The 21033-nt window shown below is 37.8% G+C and overlaps 1 protein-coding gene across 1 annotated transcript in view; it reads left to right on the forward strand.

The window, feature by feature from the left end:
* LOC150107569 (uncharacterized) overlaps positions 1-21033 on the forward strand; it is a 613086-nt gene that overhangs the window by 255071 nt on the left and 336982 nt on the right. The window contains exon 13 of the mRNA XM_090392132.1: positions 15850-15949. Within this exon, the coding sequence (XP_090248258.1) occupies positions 15850-15949 (100 nt within the window). The remainder of the gene's footprint in view (positions 1-15849; positions 15950-21033) is intronic.

Raw genomic sequence — 21033 nt, forward strand, 5'->3', positions numbered from 1 at the left:
AGGGACTGGCTGCCTACCTGTCTTCAGAAAGTTAGGCCTAAAGGAGCTCTTCCGGATGATGATACAAATGTTAGAGTTTAAGTACATAAGATGGCTGCATTTTCTGCCATACTTTCTCTCTCTCTCTCTCTCTCTCTCTTGAAAAGTCTTGATTCATTGATATTTTAGGTTTACGATCAGTGAAAAGCAGAAGGATGGAGACTGGCTGTCATCCTATCTTCAAAAAGTTATTTAGGGATAAAGAAGCTCTGTTACTACCTGTGGGGGAAATGAAAAATTACATGAAAGGATTTATCTTATTTTTTAATTGCCAAAGCGATTGAGTCGTCCCATCAGATAACCGCATTGTTTTAAGAGAAAACTGACTTGTAAGAATAAGGAAGTTATTCTTCCAGCAATTCTATAGCTTGCAACAGGTGGTGGGTAGGTGGGGTAATAAACTCAGGATCATCCTCGAAACTGAGTAAGTTTGCAGTTAGAAAGATTGTGTGGTCCAAGTTCTTCTCATTGTGTGGTGAGCATGTGGTATGTACTACCATTGGATGATGTTACTGCATTTTTGGTAAATGTTTTTTAAGTTGTCACTGAGCCTGCCACTATTTAAAGATTACATTTTGCTCAATATGACAGATGATTTTATGGTGTTCTGCATACCTGGGCACATACGTTCCCATAATTTAAAAATGCAGCAGGTGAGAGATAGAGGGGAAATGCATTTTTGCATATAACATAGAAAATGGGAATTGTAGGGTTATTTGAATGTTAGTATCTATTATTTTAGAGGTGGCAATAGGGGAGTGATGGAAATGAGTGTTTGCTGGCAGAGAATTATGAGTAACTTAATAAAGGAGTTGGAAGACAAACATAATGTGGTGATAGACTTGATATTAGGTAGTGGGACAGCAGATATAAAAAAATCTGAAGGATGATGTTGACTATATCAGAGAATCTCCAGTGAGGGTAGCATACTTAGAGAAAGATAGAGGTACTGATATAATATAGGAAGTGGAAATTAAGAAAAATTAGTTGATTCATGGAAATTAATCAGATAGACTTGAAAAGCTGACTGATGTGAGATGAACAAGAAGTTTGAGAGAAAGTTATAGAAATGAAAAAAGAAGAGAGAATGGGGAAAGTGAGGGAATGAGGGGAAAGTTGAGAGAGTATGAAAGCAAGGGATAGATACAAAGCTGAGAAGAAGGCAGATGATAATTGAGAGAGAAAGGAAGGAGAGTGTCAGAGGAGGGGAGCATGAAAGATGCAAGTGAGCAAGGAATTAATGGATCTGTGAGAGAAGTGATGTATGGAGACTCAATGATTTGTGGTGTGCAGAATAGAATGTTAGAGGAATGCTTGTCTTGAGGAACATATTAATGACAACAAAGCAAGGTGAGAATGTAGACGAGATGATAGTGATGATTAGCATGAATGATCTGAGAGGTGGTATGAATTGGGTGGAGATCTGAGATTAGCATTAGGAATTGTACAGCAGAAAAGTGTGAGTGAAGATAACAAATTGACCAGATATGATAATGCAGAGTTGACAAAAAGAGAGTAGCAATAATGATGACATGATAGAGAATGTGTTGAAAGAAAGGTCTGGAATACAACACAGTGAAGCATTATCTGCTTCCACTGTGAAAAGAAGGCTTTACAAAAATAGTTTCTATGTTAGGACTCTGGTAGTCTTGCATGTCCCTATCCCCACCCCCCAAAAAATGTTTGAAATGGACTGGGGTGGGGGTATTGTTTACAGATGAGGCTTGATTTGCTTTACAAATCAATACCAGACATGCTCTGATCTGGAGAGAACCAGGGACCAATATCTTCAACAAGAGACTATTATATGTTAGTACTAGCCAGCCAGGTCTCCTGACCTTTATCCTATTGAACATGTCTGGAATACTCAGTTAGTAATAACAACTGCTCCTGCAAAGTATTGGGAAGGGACTGAGAGCAGCAACATGTTGTAAGCACTGTATTGCTGTAAGAGTAATACAGTGCCTACAACATGTAAGCACTGTATTACTCTTACATTCCTTATTCAGGCTCTTTGACAATCTCGTTTTGACCTTCTGTTTTTGACCATTGTCTTCATGTACCTTTGTTACTGAATTAAATTATTTATTTAAAATTTTTGTGGATGTTGCTTTCACATCTCATATCATACAGTTTTTCAGTTATTGTGATTTTTAACTTTGTTCTTTTATGGAAACCAGTGCGTTTATCAGTTGTGGTGTCAAATTGCATTCCTCGAGTAAAAAAGATAACACAATGTGGTGTAGAGTGGTGACTAATGGAATCAAACATTCAGTGGAGATGAAAAAGATGTTACAGAAAAAGTATAAAGACAAAATCAGGAGAGCAGTTTCGAGAGGAATATAAGACTCAAGCTAGGAAAATAACTATCATAGTAAGGAAAGCTGAAATGGAATTTGACAATAAACTAGCATTACATTCCAAGGAAAATCCTAACGAATTCTTTCATTATGTGGCCAGTAAGAGAAAGGATTGTAGATGAATGATTCTGTTAGATAGAAATAGGGACTAAATGACCAATGTAGATGACATAGTGGTGTTGTTTAATGATCATTTTATTGGATTATTTCATTCTGGGACGAATGGGAAAGATTCAAGGTTTAGAAGTGCATGAGGAGAATGCATTTTGAATAATAACTACTCTGGATTATTAAAACACTTAAGGAATTGAACAACGTAGTTAAGGATATAAATTAAATTAAACTTTAATAAATATTTTCCGATATTTTGGCAACGTCACGTTGCCGAAATATCGGAAAATATTTATTAAAGTTTAATTTAATTTATATCCTTAACTACGTTGTTCAATTCCTTAAGTGTTTTAATAATGCATAACCAACGTATAAGCCTGTCTACGAGGAACTACTCTGGATGTCAATAAGGCCTTGGGACTTGATGGAATTCTGCCACATATTTTAAAAGAGGTGAGCTCCTTAGCATATTCTTTATGTACTAAGGAACTGATAGCTCCATTGACCAGGCTGTTCAGTAAAGTCTAGCTACTAGGAATGTGTGTTCGCTGAGTGGAAGCAGGGTAAGATAGTGCCATTGCATAAGGGTGGTGGTGGAATGGAGGCATCATGCTGTAGACCAATGTAGTTAAGATTTTGAGAAATTAGTGAGAGATATTATCCAGATTGTACATATGAAGATAATATTATCTGTACAGATCAGCATGGATTTGTTAATGGGTACTCTTGTTTCACCAAGCTGCTCGCTTTTTATAATAAAGTAATGAGAGCAGTTGATAAATGAAAAGCATAACTGCCTCTGTTTTTGCAATGACATTTGACAGGGTGCTACATGATAAGTTGATATTTAAGTAACAGGACATGGGTTTCGATATCAGGTTAATAAATTGGATTTAAGATCGACAGTTTGATAAGCTTGAAAGGGTTATCAACTTGGAAGTTGATAGAGATGATGTAGATATCCTGCAGGATGATTTAAATAAATTGGCATTGTCATTGTGGGCAAAGGATAATGATTGTCAATTTAATGTTCCATCCACCCATTTCATTTGACATCAAGAAATGCTGTATGGTCACTCGCACTCAGATGCTCAGTGATGTGCTACACCGGTTCTAGCCACGTGGTCCTATTGTATGCTTTTCTGGAGTCTTCAACTCTCTGAAGAATAATCACTCCAGACACACCATCCATCCACCCATCCATCTCATTGACAGTCTACCCCTTCCTCTTTTTCCTGGAACATTATCTTCTACTACTGTTTTGAGAAGTTCTCCTTCTATCCTTTCAATGTGACCAAAGTATCAAGTCTCTTTCAATATCCTTAAGGAGCCTTAAAGTTCTACTGATCTTTTTTAGCACCCATCCATTTGTCCACCTTTCAGTATATGATATCCTCAACAGCCTTCTGTAACAACCACATCTCAAAAGCAGCTATACTTTTCCTATCAGACTTCTTTAAGTTACAAGTCTCACATCCATAAGTCGCTGTTGGAAAAACAGCTGCATTCAGAATCCTCAGCTTTGTTCCCATGAGGATAAATCCATCTTTTCAGGTTTTAGAAAAGTCTCTGACTGTTGTTTAGCCTTCCCTAATCTTCTTGTAATGTCTTCCGAACAGCAATTCTTCACTTTAATAATGGATCCCAGTACTCAAACTTGCTGACTTCCTCAATTCTTTCTCCATTAAGGTACATTTGTTTCTCAGGAGCTACCTTGTCTGTATTTCCTTTGAGAACCATAATTTTTGTCTGGCTAGGATTGAGATGGTCCTCTATTTTTACTGATCTCATTAACTTTCTCAAGAATATGTCCTAGTTCTTCCTTGTCATTACAGAGGAGTACTGTATCATCAGCATACCTCAGATTACTGATCAATCTACCAATCCTAATTCCTCTCTTGAGCTCATCCAATGCTACACACACACATGATATCAGACATAATGCATGTAACATTGGATGAGCTACAAGCCTGATATCCTCAGCATAGATACTGAACAAGTGAGGAGAAAGGTAGGCATTCTTGCGTAACTCCCTTTCCGACCTAAAGCCAATCTCCCATATCCTTAAAGGCTTATTTTAGTGAGTATGGGAGTGGCAAACCCGAGGAACCTGATGCTGGAACATGTCTTACCTCATGTAATATACAGCTGTTATATTATAGTATGCCCACACTTTGTAGAGCTTCACTTGGCTTGGTGCCAAGAATAATCGATTCATGCTGAAGGGGGGACGTACGAATTGGTCGCCAACACACGAAATCACTTGCTTTATAGATAAAATTTTCCAACTGTTATACAAGCAAAATAGTTACCACTTTAAAAACTACAATGATCATAAAACAGAAGTTAATTTTCCAATGTGTAATAATAAACAACTAATCCCAGAAGATGGATCTTGATTACCCTATTATTGGAGATAATAAGGTAATCTCCATAAAACAGTAATCTTCCCTTCAGCATGAATCAACTATTCTTGTCACCAACCCAAGTGAAGCTCTACAAAGTGTGGGCATACTATAATATAACAGATGTATATTACACGAGGTAAGACATGTTCCAGCATCAGGTTCCTTGGGTTTGCCACTCCCGTACTCACTAAATGGATTCTCCTTTTTGTGACATGCGCAGAAGTGTCGAAGGGTCTCGAATCTGTGGGCATACTATATCTGTAGACTGGTCCCTCTCCTTATTTCTTTCCTTCTTTCTTTTCTTCTTGCCCTCCCCTCCCCCCACAATGCTATTAGAGTATTAGAGGGTTAGGGTAAATCTTTCCTATTTTGCTATTTCATTTTGTCTTATGTAGTGAGAGTCTGCCTCATGCCATGTCCCTCAGAAGTCCCATCCCACCTGGCCAATGTGGGATGATTGGAGAATGAACTTCCATAATTCAGATTAGATATGTGGAGAGGGCTTCTGCAACCTTACCACCTTTTTTTTTTTTTTCTTGGAATGACTTCACTCCAAAATGCTAATATGGTTGTGCCTTTTAATACATCTCATGCTGCATCAAGCTTTGGTGTTTAATGTTACAGAATGTAGTTATGTACTTTGAATTGAAAAGGTTACATGCTATATATCACATTAATGGTACTGGATTGCAGGAAATTGATGAACCAAGGGGACTTGGTGGTGGTGTGGGGGGGGGTATAGTGAACAGAGAGTTGAAGTTTAAAGGACATATTTCAAAAGTTAGTAAAATGACTTGGATATTGAAAAATACACTGACAAGTAAAGATAGGTAGGTTATTATCCCACTTTATAAGGCTATGATTCTGCATAGCCTTATAAAGTTGATTACTGTGTATGTTGGTTACTGTGCACCGATTTGATGGGCTTCTTGAATCAGGAGGTGGTGGAGAGGTTTCAAAGATGAGTGATAAAGCTGGTGACAGGTCTGTGGAATATGCTCTCTAAGGATAGATTGAAGGTGTGTGATTTATTATTATTATTATGGGTATCTCCACGGAGTCAGAAGACTCATCATGGAAGACTCAAACTATCTAAACAGTATTCATCATACCTCCTCTTGTATTCATTTACAGACAAAGAACTCACAACTGAGTTAGGCAATGCATTCCACTCGATCACCATCCTCCAGGTGAAAAATCTAGTCTTCACACCCTTGTTAACCACACCTTTCCTTAATTTCCAGGGATGACCTCTTGTTCTTCCATTGCTATCACACAGCTGAAATATTTCCCCTCCATCAATCTTATAAAAACCTTTTAGTAATTTAAATGTTTCTATCATATCCCCTCTTCTCCACCTATCAACCAACCTCTGCAACCCACAAGCTTGCAATCTATCAATGTAGGGAGCATTTTTTACATCTCTCACCAACTTAGACACTCTCTTCTGAACCCTCACCACAACCTTCTCATCTCCGAGGAATCCAGGTGACCAGACTTGAGCACAGTAATCCAAATGTGGAAGTATCAGAGGAGATATCCTCTTTATCTTTGGATGTTAGTGTGTCTTCCTCAATAACCAAGTAATCCTATGTGCAATCTTGGACACCTTAGCAATGTGTCCTCTGAACTTCATCTCCCCATCCACCAACACCCCCAAGTCCCTAGCCTCGTCAATCTCTTGGAGTACCATTTCCATCAATGTGGTACACAGCTGGTAATCTTCTTCATCTTCATCATCTTCCTTTTACCCTCTTTTATCTTGCAGTGTCGAGGTTTTTTTTTATTAATCATCAGACCTCAAATCGTTCACAGGATAAGGTGGTCTTTACACTTTTCCACATTGAACTGACATCCATTAACTTTTGTCCATTTTGGCAGCTTATTTAAATCATCCTGCAAACTCTCAACATCATCTTGATATTTTATTGCACTACCCAACTTTGCATCATGAGCAGACAACTGAATATCTCCCTTGAAGCCATTTCCTATATCATTTATGTACAAATTAAACAATAATGGCCCAAGCACAGAGCCCTGAGGCACACCACTGGTCACCTGCCTAACCCTGAACTCTGCTCCTCCGTACACCACTTTCTGGTACCTCTCCCTAAGCCATTCTGTCATCCATATCACCAATTGAGTATCCATCCCCATCTGCTCTAAATTGCACAACATTATTCCATGGGGTATCCTGTCAAAAGCCTTAGAGGAATCGAGAAGTATGACTGTGTAGCCATTTCCCTTGTCCAACTCAGATGTCATTCTATTATAAAAAGTTAATAAATTGCTAAGGCAGGATCGACCTTTAACAAAACCATGTTGGCCCCTATAGAGTATCATATTCCGATCCACCCATCCTTGAATTCTGTCTTTAACCAACTTTTCCAATACTTTTACCACCACTCAATAGGGACCAACCATACCAGAGTTCAAACTTAAGTTAAATATCCAAGTAAGAGGGGTTGACAATTCATTTGCACATTACACAACACCCTAACTGATATTCCATCTAAACCTACAGCAGAGTTTGCATTTAAATTTTGCAATATAATAAATACCTCTGATTTGTTAACTTCAATTCTCACATTAGTTATTGCTACAGGTACAGTGATATGCTCACTTAGGTGATAGACCTTAGAAAAGTGATCACTCAGTAACTCTACTGTTACATCTGAATTGGTCACCTCAATACCATCAGCACCCACTAAGATTATCCTTCCAAAGTCATTCTTCATTTTACTTGTCACATAGCAGAATAACTTTTTGGGATTACCCTTGATCTCCTTGGCTAAGGTCTTCTCATAATCTGATTTAGCTTTTCTTACTATGCTGTATAATAAAATTAGTTTAATCCTTTATCCAAGTGTGAGCAAACAAAGTTTGCGCCTGAAAGCATCTTCAGGACTGGGGTAAGGTGGTACAACACCATGGAAACTCGTTGCAAAGGTGGAGCAAGCTACCAACACTCCTATCTCAGTATCTCCTATAATGCAAAACACATCTCCTTGCGGATATGTCTAATGTTATGCATTAAGGGATGCATTAAGGGAAGGGCCACTTCCCAGACTAGTTTCGACCTTTATTGAGGTCTCTTCAGTGGGAGCCAGGCCCAAGTGGAGATACCAGGCAGAAGCATTAACAGGTCATCTCTACCTATAGGAGTTGCCAAATGGTGTGCCACCCTTTTTTTAATAAATTACTCTGGATTTAGAGAAAGATGTTGAAAGTTTATTTTTCACTTGGTTAGAGTATAAAAAAATAGGTAGAGATCCTATAGGTAGAGATGGCCTGCTAATGCTTCTGCCTGGTATCTCCACTTGGGCCTGGCTCCCACTGAAGAGACCTCAATAAAGGTCGAAACTAGTCTGGGTAGTGGCCCTTCCCCTTAATGCATAACATTAGACATATCTGCAAGGAGATGTGTTTTGCATTATAGGAGATACTGAGATAGGAGTGTTGGTATCTTGCTCCACCTTTGCAACGAGTTGCCCTGGTGTTGTACCACCTTTCCCCAGTCCTGAAGATACTTTCGGGCACAAACTTTGTTTGCTCACACTTGGATAAAGGATTAAACTAATTTTATTATACTCTAACCAAGTGAAAAATAAACTTTCAACATCTTACTATGCTGGTAACCTTCCTAGCTTGAGCTTTGTACTGTTCATGGCTGTACTGATTGCCTTTCTCCTTGTAAATTCTCCATAACATTTTCTTTTTTGCAGATCAAGCTTGATACTACTACTACTACTCATCCATTTAACGCCTACCTTGTTTGTCCTCCTGACCAGGGGAATACATTCTGATATTGCCTTCCTTAGATACCCACTGATAATATCCCATGCACTGATAACATTTTTCTCCTGCAATATGTTCTGCCATGGGATGGCTTTAAGCTCACTCCGAAGCTTATTATTATTATTATTATTATTATTATTATTATTATTATTATTATTATTATTACCACGGGCTACTCCAGGAGTCTTAGACTCATCGAGGGAGGCCCTAAACATCATGTTCACACAGCTGTTCAACATTCTCACAGTATCTATCATTCCTTGCCTTGAACTCGCTCACTGTCATAGCACCCACAACAGACTCTGGCAGCTTATTCCACTCATTTACCACTCTAAAAGTAAAGAACCCAGTTCTAACACCCCTGCTAACCACGCTCTTGCCCAGCTTCCATGGGTGTCCCCTAGTTCTCCCACCACCAGTCCTGATCTCAAAAATATCCTCTGAATTAATCCTATAGAATCCTTTTAGCAATTTGAATGTCTCAATCATATCTTCCCTTTTCTGCCTATCAACTAGTTTCTGCAACCCACAAATCTTCAACCTGTTCTCATATGGTTCATTCCATAGACCTGCTATCATCTTAGTCACTCGCCTCTGGATCCTCTCCACCTCCTCCCCATCAAGAAGGAACCGAGGTGACCAAATATGGGCACAGTAGTCGAGATGAGGTCTTATCAGGGCTCGGTACAGAGGTACAATAACTTGCTTGTCTCTGCTTGTCAAGGTATTTTTCAACAACCAAGTGAGTTGATGAGCTGATTTAGCTACTTTTGCAATGTGCCCCCTAAACTTAGGGGTACCAGGTTAGGTAATTATAATTGCAAAGGCAATTATAATTACCTAACCTGTAATTCCATATATATACTCCTTCTTAAGAGAGAAATCCACAAATTTTGCAATCTCCCAAGTCAATACCACATGATCGCTCTCACCGATTGGAGATAACAAGAACACCTTACTTATGCGTATGTCCTCTGAGTCAATGACCAGGTCCAACACTCTCAACCACGAGTCCCTTCAGTTATGTGCGCTTTCAAGTAATTATCTCTTATAAGGTGTATGAATTCCATTTCCTTTTTTGCCACATGATATTTCCACCTTCCAATTGATAACCATAATTAAAATCCCCCATAATAATCACTAACCCTGTACTCATTGCACTGATTTGCTGATGCATAAATTCAATATCATCCCCTGTACCCCCTGACCTTTAGCAGCAACCAACTGTATATTTGGGTGCGTTAGTCACTATTTCACACCAGACTGCCTCAAATGAACTATCATTCATACGTCTATCCTCTTGATGTACTACTTTCTTTGACTGCAACTCATCAGCTATCACAAACAGTACTCACCCCCCTCCTCGTTCTATCTTCTCTATCCTCCCTCAAAATACTGTACCCGTCACATTCAATTCCAGTAACCACATCTTCTGCTGACAGCAAAGTTTCACTAATGCCTACAACTTTTGGTGAGATTACACTGACTAATGTCAAAAATTCTTCCTTCTTATTTCGAATGCTTCTTGTATTAGTATACAAAAATTGCAGATTCCCTTTAGTTCTTGTACCAGCTTTAGAACTGATATACATGCTACTAATATCAGTAGACTCATGCCGATTTTTATCCACTCTATTCTTCAATTTATTCTGCAAAAAAGGATCAACAAATATACATTCACTGCATAAGTTTCTCCCTCTTACACTCAACCTTTTCAATTTTAGTTTCCCTGCCCAATTTCTTCAACTTGTTCAGAAAACAGTAACTTCTTCAATTGCATATGATCTTCCATGTTGAGATGCAACTCATCTCTTGCATACAGCGGTCTTTTGCCTTCAAACACACTCCAGACATCAACAAATTCCAGACCTCATTTTTTGCACATTCTTGCAATCATATCATTCATTCATCATTGCTCGTCTACTTAACTCATAATTGTCAAAATGAGGCAGCACACACACTATCCTCTCTCTCTTTGACACTTTTCTTCTTCACAATATCTAACAATGTTCTTAAATCTTTTGCTACCCGATTAATACTACCACTCAGGTCATTAGTACCCACTATAACTATCATCTTTTCTGCATCATGCCCTATCTTTATTGCTAAAGTCACTCTCTATTGTTCCACCAGCCAAGCACTCCTCGGGCATACCGCTCTCCATACTCTTAATCATAGAATCACCATATATTATACCACTCATAACTTCATTCAAATCCAAACATGCATCATTTACGGCCTCATTTTCTATGCTATTCATCATGACTCTCTCAGTTTCATTACTTTCTCTCAATGCTCTTTTACTTACTCCCTCACTTTCACAACATCTCATTTCTTCTAGACCTCTTAGTTGCAGAGCTTAGTTGACAAGTTGAGCAGAAGCAACATGATAGAAACTTAAAAGTTACTAAAGCCTGTAACTGGTTGGCCAAGTGGTTAGCATATCTGCTCTACAGCGAAAAGGCTGAGGATTCGAATCCTGCCATGGGCATGGATGTTTGTGATTGTCTGTGAAAACACTAGTGGCGGTAGTGGGCAGTAGATGGCATTGGTGTAGATGATGCAGTTCGCTGTATTTGGTGGATTGAGTGGTGTAGACAGAGAGTAGTAGAGCAGGTGACCTCCCTCAATGAGTATTGGACTCCTTGGAAGTATCACATAATAATAATAATAATTCTATAAGATGGATACAAAAGAAAATTTTCAGTACATGAGAGAGAGAGAGAGAACTAGAGGTCACCTGGAAGCTGTGTAAGAGCATAGTTATTAAGGGTGTGAATGAGATTTTGTACTTGGAGAGTGGTGAGTGAGAGAAATGGATAACCAGAAATAGTTGTAAGTGCCCTAACAGAATGAGTTTAAGGAAAGGTATGACAGGTTTTGTGTGTATAATAGATAATTTGGGTCTCCCAGGCTTGACAGCTGCAATTTGGGAGACCCAAATTGAGGCTGTCAAGAACAAATTTTCACTTATGCCAAATAGTTAATAAATGTTGGGAATACAACAACGATCAGTACTAAAGTTTTGTATATCTGGAAAAGGCATATGACAAGGTGCCTAGAGAGAATCTTTTCAAAACACTACAGTTATATAGGGCAAAATTGAACATTATACAGAGCAATACATGGTCTATATTTAAGTGTAAGTCAAAGAATTGAAGGAGTTACAGAATGATGGTTTGATGTAAATGTAGGGGTAAGAGATGGCTGCACGTTATTTCCACTCTAATTCATCATCATCATCATCATATTATTATTATTATTATTGTTATTAGAGCCTCCATAGCTCAGTTGGTATAGACGAAGCCCTGTGGTCGAAAAGACCTGGGTTCACTTCCTGTCCATGAGGTGAAGAACCTTTATCTGGTCTCTTTTGATGAAAGAGACTGCGTTTCCAGGTTTTTTTTACCTGGAAATTCTGGTTCTTCATCCCTCAGAATGGCAAACCAGCCTCACAAACACACATATCTACAGACATAGAACACTTTAGGAATAAGGATTGACTGACCTATTCTGTGGGATTTCCAGTTTCGAATTGTAACAGGCCACTAGGCCTAATATGTAAAAGGAAGAAGAATATTATTATTATTATTATTATTATTATTATTATTATTATTATTATTATTATTATTATTATTATTATTGCGCCCACCATGGAGACAGCAGACTCATAGCATGAAGTTCATTCCACTGAAAACATATTATACATACCTGATCTTAAAATCTTTAACACTCCTTGCATTAACAACATATTCAGGTAATGCATTCAATTTCTGACAATTCTCCATGTAAAAAAATGTACTCCTCATCCCCCCCCCCCCTCTTCACCATACTCTTATATCCAGGGACAATTTCTGGTGTTTCCCCTCTCATCTTCTACTCATTTTATAATCCCATCTGGATTAATCCGATAACTTCCTCTCACTAACTTAAATGTTTCTATCATATCATATCACCTCTTTTCCTCCTATCCACCAAACTCTGCAATCCACATTTCTTTTTCTTTGACCTCTCTCTCCATAGCCAGCATTCCAAGCTACTGATATTGTCTTAGTCACTCATCTCTGAATCCTCTTCAATCTTTCTGCATCATACTGAAAAAAAAACCAGGTGATCAATTTGAGTACAGTAGTCCAATTGTGGTCTGAAAAGTGCACAAAAGTGGCACAACCACTTCCTTATCCCTACATGTTAGAGTACTTTTTATCATAGCAGCACTGCAATGTTCAGCCTTTGCAACACTTCCAATATGCCATTTAAACTTAGTCTACTGTGAACCATCACTCACAAATCTCGAATCTCATCCATTTCCAATGCTGATATAGTACCTAGCCTTATATTTCTGCACTACAAAATGCAATACCTTGCATTTATTGATATTAAAACTACACTCCCACTTCTTTGTCCAAGTAAAAAGTCTATTCAAAATTATCTGAAGGGAATTAAAACCAGCAGCTACTTATAATTCTAACCAATTTTACATCATCAGCAAACAACTGAAGTCCCTAGTCAGTCCACATGATATATCATTTTTATAAACAAGATAAAAAGCAGGGGCCCAGGAACAGAACCCTGAGACATGCAGCTGGTTACATTCCTTTTTTTGAGATGCTGCTCCATCATACACAACCTGCTGATATCGTTCAGACAGCCAATCTCCGATCCATCTAAAAATATGCTATTTATTCCCATCCTCTGCAGCTTGTACATCAACTTTTCGTGTGGTAATCTATCAAACACTTTTGTAAAGCTCAAGAATATCACTATATATGAGTATGATTCTCCCTTATCTAACACACTTGTTATTTTATCATAAAATGCAACTCAATTGCCGAAACAGGACCTACCCTTTACAAATCCATGCTGACCATCATAAAGAATGCTATGTCCATCAACTCAATCCTGTATTCCATTCCTAACCAATCTTTCCAACACCTTGAACACAACTGCAGTTATACAGACTGGTATATAATTCGAGACTTTTCTCCTAGAATCATGCTTGTGGGGTGGTACTATTTTGCCTTCTTTCCACTCCTTATGAACCCTACCCACTGCAAGACTTTCATTAAATTACCAGGTCAGTGGCATAGCTAACCAATCAACACCTGATACACCTCGGATTCTTTCACTTCCAATTCTCATGTGACTTTTCCAACAACACTATTATTCTTTACTTGCCGCAAGAACTGTCCCTATCGACATTCTTTTTTTTCCCCAGCTGTGTAATTTTAACCATGACTACCACTAATTTTGATGCCCAATTTTTCCTTTTCTGCAATGCATAAGTTATTTGCTTTGCTGTTTCACCAGGAAAGCATGCATGCTTTGTGCACTTTATTATTCATTAGACCTCTAATGATCTAGTCCCCACACAATGATATACAACTATCCTTTGACTCTTTCTTTGTAATACTAACTTCCTCCTCCTTCTCATTCTCATTGGCCAATTTCTTCTTTAGATGTTTAATATCCTCTTCCAGATGTTTCATTTTGCTTTTCATTTTCACTATCTCTTGCCTAAGCTCATCCACTACCGTCCCGACACTTGTTTCCATTTCTAATTGCTCTAATCTATCAAGACACTTTCCACATGCTGAAGTTTTCCTTCTTTTGTTTACCCAAACAGCCCATAAATCTTTCACATTTTTTGGTGCATACATATAGCAATTTTTGCAATGCATCCACTGCAAAAAAGCCAAGGCAGAGCTTGATTGTCTTACGGAAGCTTTCTATGCAGCCAATGTGTGTTCCTTTATTGATGCCATTTGCAGAACAGAATCAGTAAGAATTCACAAGTAGCAAAACACAACATGAAACAGCAAAAAATTTTAACAATAACAACACTACTGAAGGACACTTGTATCCAAACTGAAAAAAATGCAGCACAATTTGCTATAAAAGACCTCACTATATACTAATTAAAAACACTTTTTTTTTAGCACAGCTCAAATCTACTGCTACATTCACTCATGACTATGGATATCATTATGAAAGAAAATGGCATTAAACCAGATAACCTGACATTAAACCTGATATTGGAATTGGAGATGTTAAACTTAGCTCTTTGCTTTATGTAGTTGGCGTTGTACTCCTAAACAAATCATTGCAAGTCTCCAGGATGCTCTAAGTTGAATAACAGCTGTAACAAATTTGGCATGAAAATCAGCAATAAACAGACTAAAACTATGAAAATATACAGGAATATAGAAAACTTCAGCTGCATTTTCAATGAAGAACCTATAGAACAAGTAAAATATTTCAGCTATTTAGGCACAGTTTTTAGCTAAGATGGCAAATTTTAGAAATAGACAAAGAATAAGGAAAGAATGTGGTATGGTAGGGAACAGCTTGAATAAATTTATATGGAATAAGAAAGAAATTATCCAAAACAATAAACTAGCAGTACACAAGACAGCATTCAAACCAGTTTTAAGTTACAGATCTGAGTGTTGGGTCACAAACACAGCATTTGATCAAAGACTAGAGGCTGTACATATGAGAGTTCTGAGAAAAATTGGGGGAATGAACAGATGGCATCAGTGGCAGAATCATATTAAAATGAAGATATTAGAAAGGAACTTGACATTGTTAGCAATCAAGAATGTGTTAGCAGAGCTAATGCTAAGGCAGTATGGCCACTTGTGCAGAATGGATGAGGAAATGTTAGCAAAACAGGTGTTTGATGCCAAGATGGGAGAAAAAAAGATTCAGAGGACAACAAAGATCTAGGCAGATTGATATAGTCAGAAATGTCTTAGAAGAATGAAATGTTAGATACAAGAATATTGGAGTGATGACAAGTAACAGACTTATTTGGAGGAAAATTGTTGGTAGGAGATTAATAATAATGTAAACTTAATCAGGTAGTGCTGTCATAGTAGCCTGAACACCCTTTGAAGGTACATATCTGGAAATTGGTGATGATGATTAATAACAATAATATATGCTTAATATATACATTTTGTGTTATTTTGATTATTTATTTGACAATTAACTTGATTAGTTTATTATTGTTAAAATATTGCTATTGATTTATGGTATTTCATCAAAATATATTGAAATGAAAGATTATTTTGTCTTGTTAAGATTTGACAAATTTCATAATTAGCTGTTATTCCTTCCATTTGCTTTAGCATGTCATTAAACTACATCAGCAAATTTTAAGTTATGGATTGCTTCATGGAAAGTTTGTTGCAACTGAGACATTTCACATTTTTGAGCGATCAGCACTTGGTAAGAACAACCATTTGTTATTGTTGTTATTATTATTCGTGCTGTGAGTAAGTGAACATCAGCTTTATAAGCAGCCTTCACTCAAGTGAATCTTAAGACATCTACTGAATGACCTTAATTAAATGAAATTTTATTTAGAATAGTTTATAGTCATGACTGCTTCTTGTATAGATACATTATTTTGATTTTAGTAAGCATTAAGATTTTTATCAAAGCTCACATAGTTGTAATATTTGTAATGTTACAAGGACTGAATCAATTAATAATGAATTGGAGCAAAAAACATATTGTTTTCCCTTTTCTTCATTGTTTTGCAGAATTTACAGTGATTCTTATACAATTCATCATTGAAACAAAAACAAACTGCTCTTCATTTTCTAGATACACTCCTCACATGCCTTTCCTTATGCTCTTTGTACTTTGCTTTCTACTAAAACCAATACATGTAAACCGATATCTTCAATAGCTATTCTTTATATACAAGGATATCAAAAAGAATAATCATTATTTTTAAACACCCCTGTCAAGTTAAAAAATTTATATATGTCTTCTAAGCTCCTCCATCTCCCCCTTACACTACCTATGGTGTACCAAATGGAGCACCTGTATCTTTGGTTGATTGGTAGATCCTCTGCTGCTAATGGCTCATGCAAAAAGTTAAGCAAGTTTGAGCGCGGTTATTAGTTGGAAGGGAATCGATTGTTCAATGCTGTTGGCACACTATCCCTCGATGAGTCTTTGGACTCCCTGGAAGTGTTGCATAATAATAATAATATTATTATTATTACCTTACATATGGATAAAAAAAATTTACACAATTCTTATCCCAAAACAGATAAACAACACATTAGATTTGTTGATTTGATAAAATGAAGGCTTTCCAACTATACCTTGGAAACTTTTCATAGAAATGATTGGAAACACACCTGATCCATCCTTATAAAACATGATAGTAATGCCTATTTAGGAATCTTGTGATACACTAATCATTAAACCAACCACAATGAAAAGGTTAGTGAACTTTGGATGCCCCACATCCAATCTTTATAAACACCAATCATTTAAATCATATCATAGAGATAAACATTTTGGAATAACATTCTTGGCCTACTATCATTTTTGTTATTATAATACTCTAGTTCACAGTTATAATGCTCTCCAGTTCTCAGCCACATTAAAATTATTATTATTATTATTATTCAGGCCTCCATGGAGTCATGAGACTCTTCGTGGGAGGTCCTTCTTAGGAAACAAATAGTCTATCATACCACTCCTTGAACTCACTGACCATTCTTGCTCTCACCACTCTCTCAGGCAATGCATTCCACAGTTCAACCACCCTCCACGCAAAGAAACCACTCCTCACCCTCACAGCTTCCTTTCATAACTTCCAGGGGATTATTCCAGGGAGGAAAATTAGGACTTCTGATAATTTTGTCTTACAAAACAGATTCTGATTTGTAAAACAGATGTTTTATAGATAGTGACAGTTTGCTTAGTTTGTACCCTATGATGAATATGCAAAATTTGAACCAGTAACTGTAGACAGATATTAACACTTGGAAGGATGAGAAAGATGTCTTGGAGATTTTTTTTATATCTTCAAAAAATATATAATTTCTTTATAATGATTCAAAATGAACCAAAATGTCTTTCAAATGTTTTCTCAGTTGCTACTGCATCTATGACATCACTGTTCATCTAATCTACTGAAGTTTCAGAGCCAATCAGAATTCAGAAAAAAACCTACTGGTGTATATGATTTTATTGAGAATTTTTATGTGGATTTCAGATGCTTTACTCTCCAGAGTTGTTTATAATGGCATAGAAGAAATTAACTTTTTTTTTTCTTTTTTCATATAAGTGATTCAAGATATAAGTGTTGTGAAAATGAACAGCTAGCTAGCTAATGCTTTTTATTCCCTTATAGGGAGTAGACAAAGCCTTTAAACACTATCTAGCTTTTTAGAGACTGAGTGGACAGTTCAGTCTCCACTGACAGCCAATCATAGATAGCTGGCCCATGACTATCACTAATTATAAACTGCCACCGATAAAGAGACAAATTGGTAAGCAAGGATGGAATGCAGAGCATATAATTAATGGAGAAATTTTGAAGGAGGCAGAAGAGATGAGAAATTTAAAAGGGATGGTGAACAGAGACTTGAAGGAATCACATTACTAAAATTGTAAGAATATCACAATGGCTTTTGGCAATGATGAGGAGGATCTTAATATGCAGAACCAAAAAAGTTATAGTTCCTTTGTATAAGGCCTTTCTCAGGCCACATATTGGCTACTGTGCACAGATCTGGTCACCTGGTTTTCAAGATGTGGATGTATTAGAGGGGTCCAGAGAAGGTTCACTAAGTCAGTTTCACGTCTATGGAATGTGGGATATGAGGACAGATTGGGGGAATGCAACTTACAAAACTCTGTAAATAGAAGGAGAGGGAATATGATCGAGACATATAACTTGGTGAGGGGTTGTTGCCAGATTCATGTGATGAAGATTTTTCTTATGAATCTCCTGCTAAATTAGATTGCACGTCCATTTCATTTCTATTATTATTATTATTATTCAGGCCTCCATGGAGTCAAGAGACTCATTGTGGGAGGTCCTTTTTAGAAAACACAAAAGTCTCTGATACCTTTCCTTGAGCTCGTTGACTGTTGCTGCTCTCACCACTCTCTCAGTCAATGCATTCCATGGTTCAACTACCCTCCATGCAAAGCTTTTGAATGGACTTGGTGTGCAGAGACTGGAAAGAGTGTTGCTGAATGAAGTGAAAATGGATGTGCAAAACCAGAGAAACTAGAACTACCAAGGGGGGGGGGGAATGGATATGCAGACATCAGTGAGACAGATGAGTGTAAGAATGTATATCATGTACCCAAGCCAGCACTAAGGACAAAAAATGGGAATGGGTCATTTAGAATAACGCATCAATATAGGGGTGGAACTAAGGGATCACTGCATTTCATGTATACTAATGCCAGGAGTATTAGGAACAAGAAGGAAGAATTTTTGGCTTTGATTGGCTCTTCCTGGCCACAGGTTATTGGCATTAGTGAAACATGGCTGACGGAAGATGATATAGTTAGTGGGATAGAATGTGTAGGTTATAGTGTGCTTAGGAGGGACAGAGAGAATAAAATTGGGGGAGGGGTATTATTGATGATAGCTGATGAACTGCAGCCAAGGAGAATTGAAGTTGTATCACAGGATAGTGAAAGGAGCTCATTTGAGGCTATTTGGTGTGAGATTGAGACTGACAGAATAAAATATACAGTTGGGTGCTGCTATAGACCAGGTGATGGAATAGATGGTGGAGATAGTATGCATAGGGAAATTGATGAAATGAGTGGAAGGAGGGTAATTATTATGGTGGATTTCAACTAGGTAACATTGATTGGAAGGAGGAGAGGACACATGTGAGGAAGGAAAAGGATTTTATTCAATTATTAAGGGATAACTATCTGAGACAGCATGTAATTGAAAATACTAGGGGTGTGAGAGTGCTTGACCTGGTAATAGCATCTGAGAATTTGACTGTAATGAATATGACCATGTTGCCACCTATTGGTGAGAGTGATCATAAGGTCTTGACCTGGGAGGTGGCTAAAGGTGTGGAATTTTCGATTAAGACAGGGTATATGTGGAATTATCGTGCTGGCAAGTATGACAGGCTTAGGGGATTGCTTGGATCAGTGCCATGGCATGTACAACTGCAAGGGCTGGATGTCGATAGAGCATGGGAAGTGGTCAAGGAGCATTTACAGGAGGTTATGGCTGATTGTATACCTAGCGCCCGAATAGTAAAACAAGTAGGGGTTAAATGGATGAATAACACCATTAAGCTTGAGCTGCAAAAAAAGAAACAACTATGGAGGGAATTTAAAGAAAGGGGTGACCTGCAGGCACACGAACGGTATAAAGTGCAGGCCAGAAATGTAACGAGTATGGTAAAAAAAGCAAAAGCGGATTATGAAAGGAAACTAGCTATGCAAGCAAAAGAGAATCCCAAACAGTTCTTTCAATATGCTGCAAGCAAGAAAAAAACTGTACACGGCAAAATGATTTTAAGGAATGACGATGGTAAGGAGGTCACTGAATCAGTCGATATAGTGGAGTTACTGAGCGCGCACTTGCAAAAGCATATCATCCAGGTGGTGACATTGAAAAAATGAAGGAACCATTAGTTTATACAGGAATGGTGATGAATGAAGTGGAGGTGACTAGTCTATTACAGAACCTTAATGTGAACACATCTGTGGGATTGGATGGTATACTGGCACGGGTCTTGCATGAAGCAGCTAAGGAATCAGTGCCCTTGACCATGTTGTTTAATCTAAGTCTCAGGTCTGGTTTAGTCCCGAAGGTGTAGAAAGAGGGGAAAATAGTTTCACTGCATAAAGGAGGATCCAAGACTACGGTTGCAAATTACCGACCGATCAGCATATCAGGAGTCGTTGTCAAGGTCTTGGAGAAAGTAGTCAAGGGAAAAATACAGGAATGGATTGATGAAAATGAGATACTGTACAGGGGGACAGCATGGCTTTGTGAAGGGTAGATCATGCTTCAGTAACTTGCTCAAGTTTTATAACAAGGTGACGGCTGAACTGGATAAGGGACATGGGTTTACAGTGATGCTGCTGGACCTAGCAAAGGTGTTTGACAGGATACCACATGGAATACTAATCCGTAAACTATAACATATGGGAATGGATATAGGGTTGGTGAGATGGATATGTGGTTGGTTGATGGAGAGATATCAAAGAGTAGTTTATTCAGGAGTCCAAAAGACGTAGAGTCCAAAAGACGGCCTGTGACTAGTGGTGTGCCGCAGGGTTCTGTTCTTGGACCACTGCTGTTTAATCTGTTCATTAATGATATAGGGAAGGATCTAAGTGGAACAATTCATTTGTTCGCTGATGATGCAAAGTTGGGTAGGGCAATAGTGAATGCAGAAGATGTCAAAGTCTTGCAGGATGACTTAGATAGATTGGAATTCTGAGCTAAGGAGAATGGATGTCAATTTAATGTGACAAAATGTAAGGTTATGCATTTTGGGGTGAAAAGA

The sequence above is a fragment of the Typopeltis vanoorti genome, chromosome 4, assembly GCF_054136105.1.
Source record: "Typopeltis vanoorti isolate ZY-2024b chromosome 4, IOZ_Tvanoo_1.0, whole genome shotgun sequence".
In the NCBI taxonomy this organism is placed as follows: domain Eukaryota; kingdom Metazoa; phylum Arthropoda; class Arachnida; order Uropygi; family Thelyphonidae; genus Typopeltis; species Typopeltis vanoorti.